General features: G+C 37.8%; 1 protein-coding gene across 2 annotated transcripts in view; it reads right to left on the reverse strand.

Moving 5' to 3' along the window:
* The window catches only part of ZFHX4 (zinc finger homeobox 4), a 150,651-nt gene that overhangs the window by 4,661 nt on the left and 123,795 nt on the right, over positions 1 to 22,195 (reverse strand). Inside the window, exons 5-9 of one of the 2 annotated variants that reach the window (XM_080381343.1) lie at positions 20,977 to 21,093; positions 14,634 to 14,767; positions 14,279 to 14,479; positions 11,342 to 11,459; positions 5,096 to 10,489 (exon numbers count right to left, since the gene is read on the reverse strand). In XM_080381343.1, the coding sequence (XP_080237469.1) occupies positions 5,096 to 10,489; positions 11,342 to 11,459; positions 14,279 to 14,479; positions 14,634 to 14,767; positions 20,977 to 21,093 (5,964 nt within the window). The remainder of the gene's footprint in view (positions 1 to 5,095; positions 10,490 to 11,341; positions 11,460 to 14,278; positions 14,480 to 14,633; positions 14,768 to 20,976; positions 21,094 to 22,195) is intronic. The other variant, XM_080381344.1, reaches the window with a different exon arrangement.

The raw sequence follows: 22,195 nt of genomic DNA on the forward strand, positions 1-22,195 counted from the left end.
ATGCTGCTGTTCTCAGGTTACTTGAAACACACAGGCATGACGTCCTACACCTCATTAGAGGAAGCAACCTAAGGATGGGCTGGTTGTATCTGGAAGGTGCATACACACAAGAAGTATGCCTCATAACTTAATGGAAGAAATCTTTTCTCTGTTTCAAGTACCAGCAGTGGCTGGTAACAGTCTATTAAAAAGCAACTTCTGTGAGATGTATAGTTGGCCAGAAAATTAGTTGATGGTACAGGGTAGAAAAGGCAGCTAGCTGTAAGAGGCTGTACATTACACCCATTGTCAGTTTTTCAGGCAAGTAAGTTTGCTAGAGAAAAGAGCATACGAAGTGTGTGATGCACACAGAACTGTAAAAGTGCAGCAATGCTGGGAACAGCCTACTAGCACATGGATAAGAGAACAATAAATGCAGGCTCTGTAATGGAGGTTAGATGGGTATTAGCTACTATGAAGCACTAATGGAGTGAACATGAATGACGTTTAAATCATCAATATCCAGGTGCTTAGCATTACTTAGGAATAAAGCAATTAGGATTCAAAGGGAATAATTATCAGATTTAACAAGAGGCCATTTAATGTTTGTCACTGTGTCATTACTCCTGTTTAATGGTAGGGGAACAATAAGGAGTTAAAAGGCATTGTGAGCACGAATTAGATAGTACAGTGAAACAAGTCACAACAGTTATAATTAAAAGATGGCTAATTGCCACAGTTACTGCACGATAACATCAAAGATGCTATTGCGCGCCCCTATGCTTTCAACAGGAAGTAACAGGCAATTGTGTGTAGAGTCTGCTGAAAATATATTAAATGATAAATACTGTAGATGGAAAATGCATGAATGATGTAGTTAGTGTGAACTGCTGCCCCAGCTTTGTCATGGTTATTTGGGCTTGTCAGCTACTTAGGATTTTTCCGATTTCTTTCTATTCTTAACCTCTTCAACCCTTACACGTCATGTTGTCTTCTGTCTGTTCACACTGATGATGCCCCGAGCAGCCAAGATATATTCCATTTTCCAGACATTCTTTGGAATTTAGTTGAAATACACAGAATTCATGTAGGCTGAAATAGAATAGTGAAATCTACTTGTTTTATTGGAAGCTAAATGTGGAAATCAGAATTTCCAAAACTAAATAAAGAAAACTTGATGAAACTAATATGCTCCATTTCCAGACATAAGAGATGTAGAATAGAAAATTGACTAATCATGAAGAAACACTCTAATCCTGCTAACTCTTTTAAGTGACTATCAAAGAGTAGAGCCTTCTCTTTCACTTGGAGGAATCACAGCTAAAATATACAAATGAAACCACTACCAATGGGCCAAAAGTAAACAGAGAACAGAATTTATTGCCCTAATAATAAGGAAAGTAATTGCTGCTGAATCAAATTTCTCTCTTGATAAGATTTCAAAACCCACTATATACATATTACCCAGTGATGTGTGCATTCTTGGAAAAAGCTGCTGTGAATCTTCAAGGCATCTCAGGCTTAAGTGATGTGCAAAGAACTTATGGTAATGGTGATGGCATTAAAAGGTTCATAGAACCAATATTAATAGCCAGAAGCAAGATGAAGCACTAGTTTTCTGCAAGGGATCACAGGTAAAACCACAAGGCTAAGAAGAAAAGAGAACGTGAATTTTAAGAACAGCTGAAAAGAGCAGGTGAACTCTTCTCTATACAGTCACCTAGAAAATAAGAAGGGGCAAAGAACAAAGATGAGCTGGAACTAAAATTCTCTATTAATTAGAAGATTAGAAGTCATATTAGGAATTATGCTGAGCAAACATACCAGTAATTTTGAGACCTTGCTCAGCATTTGGTGCCCACAAGATGGTATAATTACATGATCTAGAGAAACGTATGCCACAGGTGAGAGGATTCTTTGACATATATCATCCTAGAACCACACAATAATTCTGATATTAAAACCCACTTGTTTTAGAACAAAATAACTTAATTTAAATGTAATGGATCCTTTCATTCAGAAATGAAGCTATCTTATTTTGACAAAACTAATAATCTTTGCAAATAAAAAGTCCAGTTTGAGCACTACATAAAGAATATAAAACAAACTGTAGTTTGAATATTTCCATCTTTTGTAATTTAGCATTATTTTCAAGTGTTCCATTTCAAATGTTTTGTAAAAGCAAATATTGCATTTTTAAAAGAACAATATTTTGAAAAACTTAGGTGGGTTTTGTACCTTTTGAGGAACCCATAAACAATACGGGATGCAAGAACATGAAAGTGAAATCCCTCATAAACTTTTATTAACCAGTGAAACTAATCAGGCTGATTTCTCTGTCTAGCATGAATAAAGAGAAACACAAAAGAGAACTTTCAATGTGATGTTTAGTATTATAGTTTCACTAGTTCCCTGTCTTAGCAAACAGCAAACACATTCTTTAAAAGCAAGGATCTTACTAATGTTGACATTGTCCTTTAAACAAACATGTAGAACAGAATGGATGGGCTTTGCCGCAGGAAATGCAGTTACCAACCCTGTAAGCATCAGTGAAAACAGGTAAATATTTGGATATTAAGAGATCCCAGTGAGACTTCTTCTGAAGTACATTTTTGGGATTGGGTCTTAAAGAGAAGATGTGACACACTTGCAGTGGAATTAACAAGTACACTTGAAGTATAGGATAGTGAGTCACCAGGGAGTTAGCTTCAGAAAATCCTTGATGCAAAGAATGGTGCAGAACTCTTGTCCTGCTGGCTTAGAATGCACATGCTCCTGGAAGACCCACAGTTAAAGAAAACTTGCTTCAAACCCCGCTTCCAAAAAGATACTTCTTAAACAATTCTTAATATCAAATATGAATGTGAACTGTTAGCCTGGGCAGAGCAGAGAAAAAAATAGAAATGGGTTAATTAGGTGCAGAAAATACTAGTGTTGAGCACGTACTGGAGAACATCTGAGTATATTACTGTTTTTCTATTACGAATGATTAACATGATCTACTTTTTTCTACTCACTATGACTGTTCCATTATGTATCATTAGGGAATGGAGATTTATGCATGCAAGTATTTGCTAGGCAACAAAAGGGGGACGTAGGGGCTATTTAGCATATGGCAAAAGAAAAAGTTAACAATGAGATTCTACTAGCTAGTTTACACAGTGGGTTTTGCCCACAACGGGCTAATTAACCTTAAGAAGATGCAAGATGAAAGGAGGTAAAAATCCATCTCAATTGGCAGTACACTGTGTATGCTATGGTACTAATGATTTCAGTTTATCTCAAAGAAGAGATATTTGGCAGAAATCAGAAAATCTGAAAATTGAATTATTATGGACCAGTTGACCTGTAATAATATCTTTTTTATTATTAACACGACAATCTACAGACTCTGAGGCCACATCAATACTAGCAAGTTAAAGAGTACCATAAGAATGGTACTGGCACTGTTTTGGCCTGGGCCATCCATCATTCTCCTAAACCACTCCTGAGCATAGCTGAGAGGCTATCATGGCTCCACGACCATTCCCAAGACTCACTTTGCATGGGGACTACCTTTTTTTAAAAGTAAAACAATATAATAATATTTTCAACAGAAAATTTCATTTAGTAGTGTCAACAAAGTCTGAAAGTTTCTAAAGCCCATTTTACCTGAAGGTCAACCTAACCAAAGCTATTTAGTGAAGTTATATGGAGAAACCATATCTATAACTTTAATGAACAACAACCAGCCGTTTTTGGACCTGGACACTATATGCCATTAAGAAGGAAATACAGCAACTTTATATTTCCTTTATATGCACTCTCTGTGCCAATAATTGTTTGACAAAAGCCAGAGGGCACTCAGCCAGAGACTCCATTGTGGAAGGAAAGCCATTCTGATCCAATGAAGAGAAAAACAAGATGCTTTGACCACCACTTAAGGAAACAATAACATGATCATCATCAATCAAAGCAGAGCTGGCTACAAGAGAAGACATTGCTACGGTCTTAGTATGTCTAGCAACACTGGTGATTAAGCCCCTACCTTACTTGCCAAACTAAGTTGCTTTCTAAATCAAAGTTTAGAGATCAACAGCAAGTGGAATTATGGGATAAAATGATGTGAGGGGTCTTAACCAGCTCCCTAACTCTGCTGTGCACATATTTGATATGAATGTGCAAAGTTAGAAGATGAATGGGAGAGCTTCAGTCTGAAAGGCTGCACTCACAGTGAACTCTGACTGCAAAACTGGAGCCTAATACAAGAAAATAAATTAGGTTCATTCTTTGAGGACTAGACAAATCACTCTGCAAAAAACTTGATTCTCTAACGTCAGTGAAACTTACTGCAAGAAGGAAGTGTTTTCCAATGTGAGCAAAAAAGAGTCAAACCAGAGTCAAAACAGTCAGTAAAACAGAGGTATGTGTTCAGTTAAAAGTGCAAGCCCAAATGAAATGGTACATGTCTTCAATGACTTTACAAACTAGTGGCAAGAGATATTCAGCAGCTCTTGGAATTTGGATCACAGTGAAACTGCCATTACAAATCACTTCAACAAAAACCTTCTTATCTTAGCAGGCAATTATTTAGAAATATGATAGAGGGTCTTGGGCAGCATTTTATTTTAAATATTTATTCTGAATTAAGCAACAGGTTGGACTGGTCTAAGGGGTGGACCAAATGCCTGATGAGCCAATAATGTGGGAATTGCTATTTTGTGTTTCATCAGATGTTACTTTAAATATTTGCATACAAAACATTTACATACAGAATTCTAACCCAAGTTTTGCCTAAAGGAGTATCATTCGAAACAAGCAAAAGAAGCATTACTACGCTATTGTTATATTGCTTTCTCACAGAAGCCTAATATGGACTAAATAATTTCTGTCAATTAGATTTCAATTAAATTTTTGGAGTTGTTTTTTTTTTCTTGCTAAATCAGAGATATCATCCAGGCTACAGCAACAATCAAGAATTGTACTCAGTATACCTCACAGCAGTACTTTTTAGATACCCACACTTGTCTCACAAGCATGATATAAGTGCATAATATGCTGTGGTTTAGAAGGGGATGGTGACTATGCAAGATGAGCAAATTAATAACATGAGAAAATCATCCCCTTATAGACTTACTGTTTGAACTTTGTGGAAATCCAGGTAAGGAGGATGGACCATTCATTCCAGGCAGAAGAACAGGAGGAAGGCCAGGGAGTCCTGGATAAGCTGCTGGCAAACTGATACCATGAAGAGAACTGCTGTCCATCATACCTGGCTGCTGTACTGTTAATCCTAGCACATCAGTAGCCTTCTTTATGCGATCCAATTCTTGCTGTGCCATCAGCTGTCTAACCGTTGTAGGAGCTAAATAATCTTTCTCCCGATCTAACTGACTTCCCACAGTTTCTCTCACTTTTGTAATATGTTGTTTGGAAAAGATATGATCTCTTATGGACAAACGCGCGGAGTACTTCACGCCACATAGAGAACATTCTGGCTTTGTCCCATCAGGTCCAGTCTGATTTATCATGAATGGCTTCCCTATGTTAATTTTGAATTTCTTTTCTTTAGCCCGGGCGTTCTGAAACCAAACCTGGACCACACGTTTGGGCAGGCCAATCTCATTCCCTAGCATTTCACATTCCTGCATTGTTGGAGTCCGGTAGTCACTAAAGCAAGCCTTAAGAACTTTAAGCTGAAGGTTACTCATTTGTGTTCGGAAACGTTTGTGGCCTGGACGATCACTGTTTTTGGATTTAAAGGGATTGCTAGCTCCAAACGGGTTAGGTGAACTTGGATCAGCTATGCTTGAAGTTTCACTGCGGTCGGCGTTATCATCAGGGTCATCAGTAATGTAGTAACTTTGGTCGTGATCACCATCTTTTTCACTGAAATGTATTGAGGGGCTTGTTAGGGAAAAGAGAAATTTATCATCAGTGTTCTCATTTGTAGGTGTAGTTGCAGGTTTTGATAGTGTGTCATTCACAAGTGGTTTTGGTTCTTTGGGAGGTGATGCAGGTTTTGCATCCCCTGAACTGCCAGTTGCGGTTTCCATTTCATTGTTCCCCTCATCCCCTGTTGTGGCATCACTAATTGCTGTATTAATTGATGAAGTCTCATCGAAGTCAGTCTTGTTTTGATCATATCCAGAGTCAGCAGGAGGGGCATTCAAAGTTTCTATATCCTCACTAGACTCTGCTTTAAAAGAAGAAGGACTTAAGAGGTTCTTCGGTGACATTTCTGCAGTTTTGCTAACAGGGGTTGATACAGTGGAGGCTAATTCATTTTCACTTGATAATTCAGTTTTTGCTAATGACAGTGATGGGTAATCAAAAAATATGTACTTTTGTGGACTTTCTCCTCCGTCTTCAGCTGATATCAAAGGACTCGGAGGCAAACTATAACCAGCCTGTTTCCCTTCATTCCAATGTCGAGAGCGAATGTGACTTTCTAAAGCTGATTTTGCTTTAAAGAGAGCTCGACAAAAAGGACACCTTTTATGGGATTGGGCTGGACCAACTGCCCGGAATTGTCCCTTTCTTTCTCGGGCTCTTGTGTTCTGAAACCAGACTTGTACAACTCTCTTTTTCAGTCCCACTTCACGTGCAATGTGATCTAACATCTTTCTGGTGGGGTTGGAATCTAGTAAGTATTTTTCATAGAGTATTTCCAGCTGCTCTGGAGTAATTGTAGTTCTTAAACGCTTATCACGATGTTGATCTTCTCCACTGTTTCCTCCCTCTTTCTCACTACAATTATTGTCTTCTTTATCATCTAGTTTTCGTTTCAGGGAACCAGAAACTGTAGCAGGGTGTGCTGTATGTGATGAGCCAGATTGTGGTGGCATCTGAGCAAGAGAACTATTAAGTAACTGTCCAGTCATCAAAGGATTATTTGGATCAAATATCATATAGGGCATATCCATTGGTCTTTCTAAAAACTGTGAGTGAAGAAATTGGTTTTGGGCTGCTAGGAAATGCATGTGCTGGTGCTCTTGCCAAAGCTCTAGAGTTGGAAAGGCAACTGTACACTGATCACATTGGTACTGTAATAACTGAGGAGGTAGACTGTTCTGTAGAGAAGTCATTGAAATTGGTAAAGGACTGGAAGGAACAGGCGTGGTTTGTGATGCAGAAGGAGGTCTCCCTACTATCTGTGATTGTTTTTGTTGCTGTGGTTGAGAAGCTGGGGGCTGAGGGTCCGAAGAGGTTACTGGAGTAGACTGTACTGGTTTGGTGCTTTGGGAAGTTGTATCAGTTTGCTTAGAGATGGTTTCATTTTGTTTTGGTTTTTCTGTGGACTCTGGTTTAGGAGAAGCCTTCTCAGGTTCTGGTTTGGGTGATGGAATCAAAGGAGTGCTAGAACCAGAGCCAGAGCTTGCTGCTGTGACTGCCAGGCTTTTTGATGAGTCATTTTGGCCAGAAACTGTGCAGTTCTTATACACTGTTTGATCAGAGGCATCCATAGAATCTTCAGTTTGGCTTTCATCTTGAGCATCATCATCTTCATCTTTATAACACTGCTTTTTCTGATGTGTAATCAAATCAAATATTCTGGGAAAAACCACACTGCACTTTTTGCACTGATATTGCATGTTACTAGTTCTGATGTAACGCTCATTCGTCAGCTCCCTTTTCTCATTGTCTTTAGTTTCAGCTTGATTTTCATAACTTTTGCGAGCTTTTTGTCGTGCATTTTGGAACCATACGACAATAACTCGAGTAGGTAGGTTAAGTACAGTTGAAAGTTGTTCAATTTCATCATCCTTTGGATAAGCATTTGTGTCAAAGAAGTCTTGGAGGACACGAAGCTGGTAGTCAGTAAATCGAGTCCTAGATGATCTCTTGCTGAAAGATGCATCAGACTTGTAAGGTTCTACAGCTGAAGGTTGAGGATCTATTCTGATATCTTCCAATACTGTTATAGGAGGGTTGCTGAAGTTATATGGAGAATCTTTATTTCTCTGTCGTTCTTTAAACAGTGTATTACGAAACCAGTGCTTGATAACTTTCTGTGAAAGACCAGATTTCTCAGCCATTTCTTGGATCTGCTCTTCACTTGGAGAATTGTTAATATCAAAATAGGCCCGCAAGATTTTTAACTGGTCATCTGTGATTCTTGTACGTGGGCGCTTGAACTGAGAGTGCCGCAGGAAATTGGGATCTAATCCCAGCTGCTGCTGACAAAGCTGGGTAAGATCTGCAGATAAAGTATCCATTGGTGGCAACTGGAGGGCAAGCTGAGGAGGCAATGCAGGATGCTGCACTGGCTGCATCATAATTGGAGGAAAAAGTGGGAGATCAAGTGAAACGGGAAGCTGGACTTGAGGTGGGGCTGATGGTGGCGGTGGTGGAGGAGGAGGTGGTGGTGGTGGAGGAGGTGGCGGTGGTGGTGTGGGTGGTGGAGCTTGTAAAGGAGTGGGAGTTGTGTTTTGAATTTTTCCAGCCCCAGATGAAGAGGGCTGAGAAGTTGGAGGAGGAGGAGGTGGTGGTGGTGGAGGAGGTGGTGGTGGAGGTGGTGGTGTTTCTGGGGAAGATGGAGAAATTGGATAAAGCTTGTCATACGCCTCCCTGTACTGTCGGGCAAACTTTTCTAAAGCTCCATATGGAAAAAACTGTCCATGCACATGTTCTTGATGACTTTTCAGGATAAGAACATTGGAAAAGAGCTTACTGCAGGTTCCACATTCCAGTTTGTCTGTGTTTTCACCTTCACCAGTCTTGCTTTTTTTCTGCACTTTTTGTCTGTTCTCATTGTATTGGATAACTAACTCAAACCCAAAGTTCTCCAGCAAAGCCTTGGCTGCATTCCCCCTTGCCCCAGAAGCTATTCTGGGTGGTGGGATGGCTGGTTCTGAGGATTTTGGCTTCTTCATATCTTTGTTTTCTTTTAGTCCTTCATTCTCATTAGTAAATTCTTGCTTTGGCTTCTCTTGCTTCTCAGAAATGTCTTCTGACTCCTTATATGATGGCATATCCTTTATCAGCTGGCAGTCTGTACTTACTAAGGTATTCTGCTCCGCTTTCATCAGCTTGCTACTTTGCTGCTGCTGTTTTTGGGACTGAAGTTGAGGTTGGGTGGATTGATACTGTTGTGCTTGTTGCTGCAGTATCTGTAGCTGTGTTTGTCCAACATGGTGCTGAGTTTGTATCTGCTGCTTCAAATCTTCTAGCAGTGATCCTGTCATACCAGCCATTCCGGGCATACCAAATGTGGCAGAACCAGGCAAACCCAGATCTGGGCTTAAGCTAAATTCTGTCCCAGGTATATAGAATGGGAAAAGGAACTGAGGCTGTTGAAATTGCAGCAGTGCTTCTGGTGTCATTGGAAAGTGAGGCAAAAAAGCTGGGTTTAGAAACTGGGGTTGAAAGAACGCAGCTTGCTGCTGTAGTTCATGCTGTAGTTGCATTTGAAGTTGTGCTGGTGACTGGGGTGGGTGATGTGTAGGCTGAGCAGAAATTAATTCAGAAGCTTGCTTTTTATTTAATTCTTTGGCATCTAAATGTGTTTCTTTGCTGTTAACTGCTGGTAAGCTCATAGATTCTAGCATTCCTTGGCTGGGGCTATTAACATTCCCTGCTACACTATTTCCGCTACTTATATTACCACTTGGTTCTAATTTTGCAGCCCTTGCCTTTGTCTGATGAAGCACAGATCTCATATGGATTTCCAATGTAGAACTTTGGCTATACGCAACATTACAAATGCTGCATTTGTAGGGTTTGTTGTCAGTGCTGCTGTTTGTATCTTGAGGGACAGGACTTGATGCTTCCTGCAGAACCTTTTTGAGTTTATGTAGATGGGACACTGAGTTATAGTGGACCAAGAGAATGTTCTTTTGGGTGAAAGACTCTTTACACACTGTACACTTATACGGGCGAGATGGATCTAGAAATTTTTCCATAGTAAAATTTGGCCCTTTTCTAAAAGGTAAGGTCCGCTTTGGTTCTGAGCCCATATCATCTGGAATAGAGCTACTATCACTTCCTACAGGACTTGCTTTACCTTCCTGGTCCATCTCATAATCTCTTTCTATTTCCTGTTCTAGTGCATGATCATCTTGTGCCATACTTTCATTTTCTGCCCAGAGTTCACCATTGACAGGTAAAGATGCACACAGCTGCTGAAGTTCAGCTTCATTGAGTTCAGGGTGGCCTGCTTCCAAGTGTTTTTTTAAAGCCTGGAATGTACGGAAGCTACGTTGGCAAAGACTACACATGGTAGCTGCCCGAATAGCATGATACTGGGAATGTATCTGAAGCTTCTGCATAGTCTTAAAAGCCAAGCTACAATGGTTACAACGGTACTTATAGACATGGCGGTCAGAAACAGAGAGCTGTTGCTTCTTCTGCTGTTCATTTAGCTGATCTGTCATTGAGTCAGTGGTCTTTATATCTTTACTGCTGCTCTTATTCCAATCTGGCGTTTCAGTAGATTCCTTAGGTGGCTTCTGTTCCTCGCTCTTAATTTCCATTCCAGTTTTTGATTCATCAGTCCCAGGGGTGCTTTTCTCATCCACAGGACTTTCACCTAGTTAAAGGAAGTGAAGTGTCTTTTATTCAAGTAGAAGAAAATAGTATATAGTATTAATTATTTTTTTTTCATCACAAATCAAGAGAGGCACCCAGTATGCCACATTTTGGCCTAGAAAAATATAGCAACCCATCCTTGCTCCACACAATAAAGCAGACAGGACCAACAGGAGGTTAAAAAAAAAAAAAAAAAGTAATAAAACCCAAACACAATGATCAGCCTGGCTGTGGCAGTTGTCCCAGGAACGGCATAGGGCATGTATTTGTCATAAGGTAGGAGTTTATTGGTACAATGGGAGCACCAAACAAGAAAAGGAAATAAACAGTAGGAGAGAGAAAGGGAGTAGGAATGGGGACAATAGACAGGAGAGATGATTAGAAAGGAGGAGGAAAACAGTCTGAGGAGAGAGGGAGGATCATGCTGTGAGACGTAGCAAAGCAGCTTCCCAGCACAGAATACAGTAAGCATCCAGGATAAGAAGACTACTATTGGAAACGCAGGCAGAATCATTTGCCTAACATTTCCCATCGATGTTGCTGAAAGTGCCACTGTCTTTTAGGACTGGGTCTTATTTGCTGGTTAAATAAGGAGGGTCTTATCTTCAAAGTGGCTAGGCACTACTGTTTAATTTTACCTCTACCAAAAGCAAACAGTCTGGCATACTCATGCATCTTAGTGGCTCTGCATGGGTGCATTCAGCCAAATTCAGACCCCTTGTTATCTTTCTTTTTTTCTCTCTGTGGCTATATGCAAGCTAAAGAGGATTCAATTTACTAAGAAAGAAATGGGTACTTTATTTCTAAATTGCCTGTACAGAGCTTTTACATGTCTGAGCTTTTTATTGCATACCTGGATATTTCCCAGATCCCTCAGCTGTAATAGTTGCAGGTGTGTCACGTTCAGATTTCTCTGAAGCAGCTGCTGGCAATAGCATACTATTGGGCATCATGATATCTGGTACAGGAACCTTTGAAAATGAAGAACACAGTATTATTACAGGAAAAGTCATACTATTCAATACTATACAACAGTATGAAATTATAATTCAGAAGATCCACCATATCTGGACTAAAGACTGCCAGTACTAAACCAAGATCTTGATTCAGTCCTTGACAATGGTTTCTGACAGACCACAAATCCAGACCATTAAATGCCCCTTGGTGGAGAATCAACTCCAAATAATCCACAATAAGGTGATGCTATAGAACTACATACACTCAATATTTCATTGGTCTCAATGTCACCACAAAGAAGATTTTGCTGGCTATGTCAGGTGGTCAGATTTGTCAGGAGAATTTTTCTCGGACATCCCCCAAAGACAGAGATCATGTTGAAATATGGTCACCAGTCAGTCCTTGACTGAGGGCATTCCCACTTTGCTTCACCTGTATTGTTTTTTAAACAAATGCTCGACCTTCCATGATCTTTGAAAGAACATTATAATTTTATTTCCGTATAGAAATAGCAACTTTTTTCCATTTAAAATAAGATTGTTCTCTTTCTTGTCTTAAATTGCTTATGTATCTTCTTCAGACTGCTTTACCTATTGTGTTATGTTTTCAAATTATAGACAGAAATCTTTGAAGGATGTACTCTTATAGGTGTCTGATAGTACTCAGTTTAGTCAAGTTGACATGAATATTTGCTCTACACTTCATTTTCCTTTTGCTTAGAACTTTAAAACATACCATACCTGAATAAAGGATTTTCTAGGTGCTCATACTAAGACTTAGCAGGACTGGGTTCAAATGGCACTGCCAGATTCTGTCTAAAAGGCCTTGGGTAAATAATTTCAGACTGTACTGCAGCTCCTCATCTCTAACATTAAGGATAGTACTTCCTTGCTTCATACAGAGGTAACATGAATATCCATAGCAGAGATTTCTGAGTGGTAAATTTCTATAATAATGGAAGTTACATACATTAATAACTATAAGTAGAAACACCTTTTCTTCCTCTTTAACAGTTTAAGAAATTATTTTAAACCTTTATTAGGATACACAGGAATTTTATATACGTATATTTGTATGTATGTATGTATGCATGTATGTATACTAATTGCCTATTGGAAAAAATACTCTAGACATATTTTTAGAAGCTCAGGGCTTAGTTTATTTGTAATTTAAACATGCCATTAATAGCATCCTCTCAGAGGACTAGTGACTTTGAGTTTATTTGGGAGGGAAGAACTTTAAAAAAAAAAAAGATGTAGTTAACTCTAAGTGTCCCACAGAAGAAAAATATGCTATAGATGGTATATCGTCATGGTATATCACCAGGGACTTCAGCTACAGAGACAGTATATTACTGCTAGAAATTAGGATAATTTAGATGCGCAATTTAGACAATTATGTTGTGCAATCTCTTTCTCTGCCAACAAACATTTTTTTCCTCTCAGAAACAGTGAGACAACTCCCCAGCACCTGGAGAGGAAAGGAGAGGAGAGGAGATACAGCACAGAGGGAATCATGGAGAACTTGAGAAGAAAGCTAAAACTGCTTATCATGGAGTGGGGTGGGGTCCACATGTTCCCAGTTTCCTAAAAGGGTCTAGGAAAATTAAATTTCTACTGCATTTTCCTTGTGGTGGGCCACAGCTACATAGTCTGTCAGAGCTATAGTTAGTAGAAAACCAAGGAAAGGAAAAGAAGAATACACAATTCTGTATTTGCTTATCAGCACCAGGCACAAGGCACTCTACTCAGACCTTTAGTCAAGAGCTCTTTCAGTTCTTTTTTTTTTTTTTTTTTTTATACCACTTTACTTGAGAATGAGGTAGTAGACCTACAACCACAACCATATAAAGGAGTCATCTGTGGATACAGAAATAAATCCTTAAGGAGGTGGATCCCTGAGATTTCCAAATGCATTTCCTTCTAAAAAGCCAAGACAACCAGAATTAGGGTCTCTTGGGAGGTCTCTTTTCTAACTGAATCTATGCTGTAATAATAAATATGTTTTAAACCTGGCTGTGTCTTTACTGACATTGTTTTACAAGGTGCCAAGTCATTATTTTTCACAGAATTTTATTGTTTTGACATGGTTTGTACAATTTTGCAGTGAAGAACAGGATTCTCATAGTGAGGTTGGAATGGAATTCATCCTCCAAATAGAGTTTGCTGGTTATAGCATTCATCTTGATCATGGGTAAGCTAGTTAATGTCCCTGTCTGATCCAGGTTAGGTACTTAAAATCAGATATTCCATATCATAAAGAACAGACGTAACTGGGTTGCTACCTATTCTTGAACTTGCCTTTCTGTTTCATATGCACATTCATTTACAAAAAACCTAAAGGATCTTTTATGTAAGAAACAGAACATTCACTATAAGATAACCACGTTCTCCAATAAGCATCACTATTGATATTTTATAGTGAATTTCATGTAATATAATGCAAGTACAGCCCAGCTATACACAGGAATCTGTTTACATTTGGGAACTACATTCTACAGGGAATTCCTATTATTTTGCAAACAGAAGTCACAACACCTCTGGGACCTGGATATTATTAGATCAAATTTATAGGTGTACACTTAGAGACATGGACAGGCTTGATTTTTCCAAGGTTAACAACAATGAGGAACTGCACGTTTTCAGCATCTTTGAAATCCACCTTCAGTCATTTCCCCAAGAGGCATCAGTCACTGGACGAGGTGGCAACAGAATCTAAGACTCCTGAACTACTTCCCTCTTCAGGCTACCTGAATACCATGTCACAACAAATACGTTACCCAGAGACCCAAATACATTTCTGTAGTATGCACATCAGTATTTGGAACACTTACTGTCATGAGCAGTTTCTCCACACAGTCAGGAGACACACTGTGCAAATGGGTCAAATGAAGCTGGAGATGCATTTTGTTGCTGAGGACATCCTGGCAGAGGGGGCAGCAGATAACAGGTTGCATTGAATGCTGTGACAGGACATGCATCTGGATACGATTTGGGTCCCTGCTATTGTAGTTACAATAAGGACATTGATAGAACTGAAAAAAAATCAAATTAAGATGCGGGCTATTAGTTAGTATGCTTTTTATAACTTGCTGATATTGCTGTTTTAACAGCATATCATCTCTGTTTCATTCTTGAGTTATTTGAAAGAGTTCTAGAATGCAATTAAATTGTTACATTTTCTTTTACCTGCTCATGACAAAATTTATTGTCCTCTGGAGGCTTTGATTTTTTAGCTGCACCATCCTCTTCTTTTGATAGAAGAAGCTGTTGTGCCCCTACCACAGTGTTCACTTTTGGTTCCTTCTCTGGTGTGACTATTCCTGTTAAAAAACATAATTTTAAAGAACATATTTCAAACTTTAAAATATCCTGGTTTACAAAGAGGATCTGATTTTAAATGTTTATATTGTCTTTAAGGAGTTTTTAGGTGGTTTTTTTTTAAGTTATGGGAAAAAGTATATTTAAATAAAACAACTCTGGTAAGCACAAAGGTGAAAATACACTTTTATCCTTGATGGGGACTATAAACACATTTAAAAATGGACTCTACTGTTGAGATAACCTTAGGTTGCCTTTAAAGATTAATCAATACTGTGCAGCTCAGTATGAATTTGTGTATTATATTAAAAAAAATCAGCTTTTGCTTTAAAATCCTGTTTTCCAAAATAATTAATTTGCTGCTGTTTAATTACCCTCTCTCTTTTCTAAACTGTCTGAGCAATATGATTATTGTGCTGTTTTGATAACTCCTGCCTAGTTACAATTTTGAAGCTGAATATAGTGAAGCTTTAAAAGAAATACTGTGGAGAATAGGATTTCAGAGCTAACTTAATATTAATTATATACAAAGATCAGTCATTTGGGATTGCCTTAGATGTTTACACTGTGAATTTTTATAGTCTGCCATTTGTGATCAAAACCAGAATATAATTGTTTTCTATAGATAGTTCTACTATTAAGTATTAAGTACTATATTTAATATTATGCCTGAACTAGCTGTGCAATGCAGCCCGGTCTTGCACACATCAAAGAAAAGAGTGCAATTCTCATTTCCCAGTCCATCAGAAAATTCTTCCCAGCGTCAATTTGCCAGATAATCTCTTCTGCTAGGCTGGATATTACAAGAGCATTGGGTAGGCATGTCACATACATCTCACGACAAACACAAAACCTCATTTACCAACCATTCCAATCTCATCATAGTGCGGCATCATCTGACCTTTTTTCTGCTGTTTATTATGAGTATTTCTAATTTTAACTTTCAATTTTCACCATCTTCCAGTCAATTTGCAACTAAATTATTTCCAGGGTGAGGACACTATCACTGGACACTGGGTGCAAATACATCTTGAAATGCAATGAAGCTAAACCATTGATTGCTATCAGACCCAACATAAATATATAGTCCAGGGGTAATCTGATTGTATGCTGTGCATGAAGATTTATCTTGATTTTTTTCAATCCACATAAGGTTCATATAAATGAACAAATTGCACCTCATTGCACAATAACCTAGGATTAATTTAAAAATAAGGTCATGGATGTTTTGGGAACAAAGTAAACATGGACAAAGAAAATACCGAAATTTTTATGTAGACAAAACCAAGAACATTATTATCAGTAGTAGTATTACTATTATTATTATTATAATATAGACTTTGTCCAATATTTGATATTACGAGAGCAACTTAAAAGAGAAGTAAAATAAGAGAACAATTTTCAAGGTAAACACCAAATCCTCATGGTACAATAATAAACAATTGAAAACTGAATCATACAGGGACATTTTCTGAAAGGCATTAAAAAAAAAAATATGACATACATTAATGGTGATATCCCCACACATTGTTTTTCATTCCTAAATTACTGATTATTTCTTTTGGTGTAATTTAGGCAAGTAATTTTTGCATGTTCTTGCTCAAATTAACATCTCTCTCTGCCATATCCTACTATTAATGACCAATTTGTCAACATTGGTTTAATACCTGAACAAGCTGCTTTTTGGACCCCACTGAATTTTTACACTCTCAGGAACCGATCCTGAAGGCCTCATTTAGATTGCTCAGTCAGTGCTGAGGCAACAACCTGAAGGACTAGTGATGCTTAAAGGCAAAATGTACAAGGTGCCATCACATAAGGCCCCATTTTATTACTTACTTTAGTTTATGATAATACAGTACGCCCTGGCCTACTTATATTTGTTTGGCAATAAACCATTATTATTTAAATGTCTTAACTGTGAGAATTCTGAAAAGTAAAAAAGTGACATACCATATTAACAGAGAAAGGCTGCTTCTCAGGTTTTAGAAGGATGGGTTCAAATTATTAACCTCTTTTCATTTCCAACTGTCAAAAATGTCTAACAGTTGACTACTGTTTCTTACCTTTATCATATGTCACTTTTAAAATATCCCTTTTTAAAGGCAAATGGGCAAGAATCTCTTCTGAATACAAGCTGGTGTAGATGGGCAGTTATAGCTGAATTTAAAAACCAAAATAAAACATTTCCACCTTCTCTTCCCCTCATCCTGTTAGATTGTTCTTACAGAAATCAGGATCCAAATCCTGCTCCAAAATTCTGTTGTGAAAAGGTGTTTAACTGTGTCTTGGCAGTGGTATTTAACTGCTAGTGAAATTTAGCTTGGAGTGCACTCTGTGTGTGCCTGGGCACACACAAGGTTAATAGCACACATCATCTTCCACCACAGGATGGAATAACTTAATTACTTCAAAGGGCCTATAATAATCATGAAACACATAGTTCTTGTTTCTATAAAAACAAGAGGGGGGGGGGGTTGGTTAAATTTTCTTTTGCGGTTAATATAATAAAACCCTAGAGTTATAAAACACTGTGCTGGGGTCAATAAATGCGTAACAAAGCACAGCTTTTTACTGAGTTTCCTATGATATTTATATAAACTGTTGAAATTTACAAAGGCTTTGTTGTTTTTGTTGTTGTTGTTGCTCTGGATTCATTCAACCCCAAGCACTGTTACTTCTTAAGTGACCAAAGTTACATTGGGCCTGTAGTAAAGTAACCGAGTCTGTGACTTATGATGAGACTTGCAAAAAAAGGAGGGGCTTGATTCTTCCCTCTGGCATGGGGACACAAGTCGCCCCTGCACGTGGTGAGGACTGAGCCCCCCAAGCCAGAGTCTACATGCCAAAACCAAAGGAGATCGGCTCCTCACACAGTGGTCCAGCTATTACAACTCAGTGCCTCATCTTGCTGTATCAGCTTTCTTCTTTCTGTGTTGAGTTCACTGCTTTAAGGGAGCTTTCTGTAGGGAGGCTGAACAAACTTACAGCCTTATAGGAAAAGCGTTGAAGGAGGAGGGAGAGAGGAGAGAAAATATTATGGTCCCAAGCATGCTGTGTGGCAGTTTTCACAGCTAGATGTTCCACTGGCATGCTATTCTTACTAGGCAGCTGTAGGAAAAGACTAAATTCAGTTGCTATTCATGTTTTAAATACACACTTTTTATTCTTGAGACACATTATTTGTTGGGGGTTTTTTCCTAAGTGTGAAAAAAACCTGTAATTAATTTTATAATATAAAATATGCAACATTGTTTCAGATGAATGATGTAATTTCAATACATTTAGCTCAAAAACTAAGTTTAATTATAAATAAGTGCCATGAAATAGACTAGTCAATGATTGCCTGTCAGTTACAGAACTATTTAACTTGTGTAAGATTGCTAATATAAAGATGACATTACTTACTGCAATTCAGATTTCATTATCTTTGTAATATTTTTGAAGCCCCAAAATAAAATAAAATTGTTTGTGTGACTAACAAGGAGAAAGTTAATAAAATATATATAATAGTGAGAAAAAAATCCTGGGAAAGCCATAATCGAAATACTGTTTTCTTATTTATGAATCTATGTATTTGATGAAGATTGCATAATTTAAGACTTCTGACAGATCAGATGATGTTATTCAGCCTCAAAATGATTCTAAAATTATAAATACTGGTAGAGTATTCTTTCTAATTAGAGTAGAATGAAAGGATAATTTTCATTGCAATAATGAAGGTTAATTTCCATCCTTCCTCATGTTTACTACCTTATTAAAAAGTGCTCCCCTTAGCCATGGCAGAGACATATTACATTTTCAATGCAAATGTATTAATCTGGATAAATTCCATATTAATTCTTGCACTGCATAGAGCTGTAATTTGGATTATAATTAATCTAAAGTGGCACTAGATTTAAATGACAATATAAATGAGGCATTAGTAGGGTTTTCTATTCTGAATGATTATTCAACAAATATAACTTGCATATTGCCAACTCTCATTTTGAAAGCTCTACTCCTTGAGATAAGGTAAGCAATACAGCACAACAGCTTACACAAACATGCTGTTACTAAATACATGTTAATCCTTTCTCGTCTAATAGATTCTATGCTAAAGAGGGGTCACACCACTTTCCTGTCTAACTTGTTAGTATTGTGATTAATTTATTGGTTTTCCTGAGATTTCTTTGGCAAGACTTGCAACACTCAATTCATGAGAAAGCCCAAATTAACATTCAATTATACATAAGCAGTTATGCAGTCATTAGAAATACTTGTCAGCTGAGCAAAAATTAAGATGATGGTCTGAATGTTACATATGAAGAATTAATTTAGATTAAGAAAATAAAAGTTACTAAAAGATTTAGGATTTATAGTACAAACTATTTTCTGCAAAGCACAAAGGCAATCAAGTATTTCAGCTCTTGTTTTTATATGAATCTTACTGCAAAGTTATTTCTGTAATTGCTGGCACGGGAATGCAGAACAATTATGATGGTTTTCTGTAGTGCACCCAGTAGGCATCTGGATATAGGTTTGTCCTAATTAAACTTGGCCCTTATGAGTGGCTAATCCTGATGGAATTTTGAGAATTCCCCTTCAGTATTTTTTTCTAGATTCCTTTTTTTTTTTTAACTTTTTCTTTTTTTTTCTGGAGCTTTAATATTATACTCTTTCTTGAACAGCTATAAATGGACCTGCCTAACAAAAAAGAGGTCTGATAACCTCCCTGAAGCAGTTCACAGTGTCCCCTAGGCAGAATGTATGGTAGGAAATGTAGGCTGCAGGTGGCTCTCACCCTTTTCTGTGAGTGTCCAGGACAGCCCCTGATGAGACTCCACAGGAGGACTTAGGTTGGCCTGGGAGCATGGCTTTACTGCACTGTAGACAGTTTTTACCAAATCAGAGCCAGCCGAGGGGGATATATGTTTTAAACCACAACACAGTTTCTTGCTCAACATCATCCTTGTCATCATTGGCCTTTCTTCAGTCTCTTGATCTCAAAAAAAAAAAAAAAAAAGGGACTGAAGAGCAGCTGAGGTTGTAAACTGTGATGGGTACTGACCTTAGCACATCAACAAGCAAACTTTAGGAAGCTTTAATCTTTAGGTCAGTCTTCTGAATTGATTTGGCATAAAAACAGCCATCTATAATATTTTTTTGGAAATAAATCCAAAAGTGTTTAAAATGTAGAAGGCAAATTACAGTATGGGAGAATCTGGGTGTAAAGAAACTCATAAGTAAAACAATATTTTCTCTACAACTATATGTCTTTACAGAGAATACAACCTCCTTTGTATGCTGCTGTCATTGGTGTACAAGGAAAAGATATATGACTACCTGAAACTAATAGGCTTCAACCTGTTTCAGCACTTCTTCTGCTTCAGTGAATCCAACATAATGTAACTAGGTATAGCGTGCAGCAAAAGTAGCCAATGTAATATTCATTGTGACCATAGATTTCCATCTCATACATAAAAAGCATGGATGGAGTCACATATTTGCCAAATCAAACACAGAAAAAGCCTTGGGTATCTACACCAGATGCTGGCCCTGGGTTTGTTTGTGCACAAGTAAATGTCATGACATAGGGGTTTTGTTTTCAAAGACAGTAGCTTTCATTACTGGGCTTTGTCTATTCCAGGAGATCAAAATTACCCAACCCATAATCCGTTTTCAATGATATTTCCTCTTTCTTAGGCTGAATCATCTGTAAACTTTTTCACTGGATTTTGTGTATTTTTTTCAAAATGCCTCAAATAAATGCCCAGGAAGAGGCCAGATTCTTGGGAGTAACTGATCAGAGAGCAAGACCAAAAAATAATAATAACAAAAAACTCCACATTTTTGGGGTTAAAAGGGGGGCAAAACTGATTGAAGAAAAAATTCAAGTGGTACCTAATCCTATGCTTATGAAAAATTAATATGCCATCAGAGGAATCACAAGTATAGCTAAGATTAATGAAAGGCGCTTAAAAAATTACAAGCACACAAACTGATTTGATTAAAAAATAATCTCACTGGTCGTCCTGTAATATTCTTCAACTTATCCGCATCTATCCTGTCAGATGGTTATGATTAAAAATAGGTCAATGGGAGGCTACTGATAGAAATCACATGCAAAATGCACATGCAATGAATAGTAGTGGGAATGTCCAGACAGTTTAAAATGAAAGAGCATTTCATAAGTTAAAAAAAGGGGGAAAACAAAATTCTAACATCTTACCAGAGTCTTTACTAGATTTTTTGCCTTCACTATTGTCTCTCTCACTTGAGTCTTTATCATCAGCCACAGCCACTGATGTACTTTTAGCAGACCCTTCTGTATCTTCACCTTGTTCTTCTGTGGATAAGCACAGAAAAGATCTTAGAGGAGAAACCCAGCAACCACTTAACAGCCGTTAAAGATATTTCAAGTAATAAGAACAGCACTAAAAGAGGGTAGCAAAACAGGGGGAAAGAGGGGAGGGGGGGAAGAAAAAAGAAAAACAGCACTTAAAGAGGTTGGATATTAATTACAAATAATTTGCAATATTTCAAAATCTATCCAGAAATTTTGACCGTGTCTTCATCAGAGTTCCTGCTTTGCACCAGCATGACAGATTTAAAGCCTGTCATTTCACATTCTTTGGCTAGAAATTATTTGTACTAAAATACAAGCTCACGCATGCACACACACACCATGCAGGCTGGAACAAAAGCAAGCATATGTAAAAATGCATCTTGGAGCCAAAAAAAAAAAAAAAAAAAAAAAGAAAAAAATAGAAAAAAAGGGGAATTCAAATATAAATCCTATTAGTGCAGCAGTATCCCGCTAATTGCAGTAAGTAAGTATTAGGTATTAGGTACTGTATTAAATATAAACCTCTGGCTTTGCGGGAGAAGTCTCAAATTCTGTCTCCAGGGGGAGCCATTCAGGATAAACGATGCAACTTGGTATATGGCTTCTGAGGAAGCAGCATTACCCACACCTCACTTACGTGTTCACACCAGCTAGATTACATGGAAATCTTCACAGTAACTCAAGCCCATTTAATTATTCGGTAAATCTTAGCTATGCTGCTACTGGTGGATTAATCTGTTTATGCAGTTAGCTTCTATGCTGGGGCTGTGTAGCACTAATCCGTGAAAGGCCCACTGTTCCTTTTCATCCTGTGATCATTTGTCTCTTACTGTGCTGATGTCACATTTTAATGAATTTTTAGCAATCTGAGTAATGCCAGATAACCAGACTTGCAACTCCCTACAGCACAGCATGCTGTTTTCATTGCAGCACGCACACACAAAAAAAATAAAAATCATATTTCCCAGTTCAGGTAGGAATTACATAAATTAGGAGGTGAAGGTAAAATGGGATTCGAAGCACCAGGCCGCTCGATTTCATAAAATCTTTAATGACCATATAAATTAACCCTGGAAAGGCAAAAGGTCACAGACACACATTT

The sequence above is a fragment of the Falco punctatus genome (assembly GCF_963210335.1).
Source record: "Falco punctatus genome assembly, chromosome: 3".
NCBI classification, from domain to species: Eukaryota; Metazoa; Chordata; class Aves; order Falconiformes; family Falconidae; genus Falco; species Falco punctatus.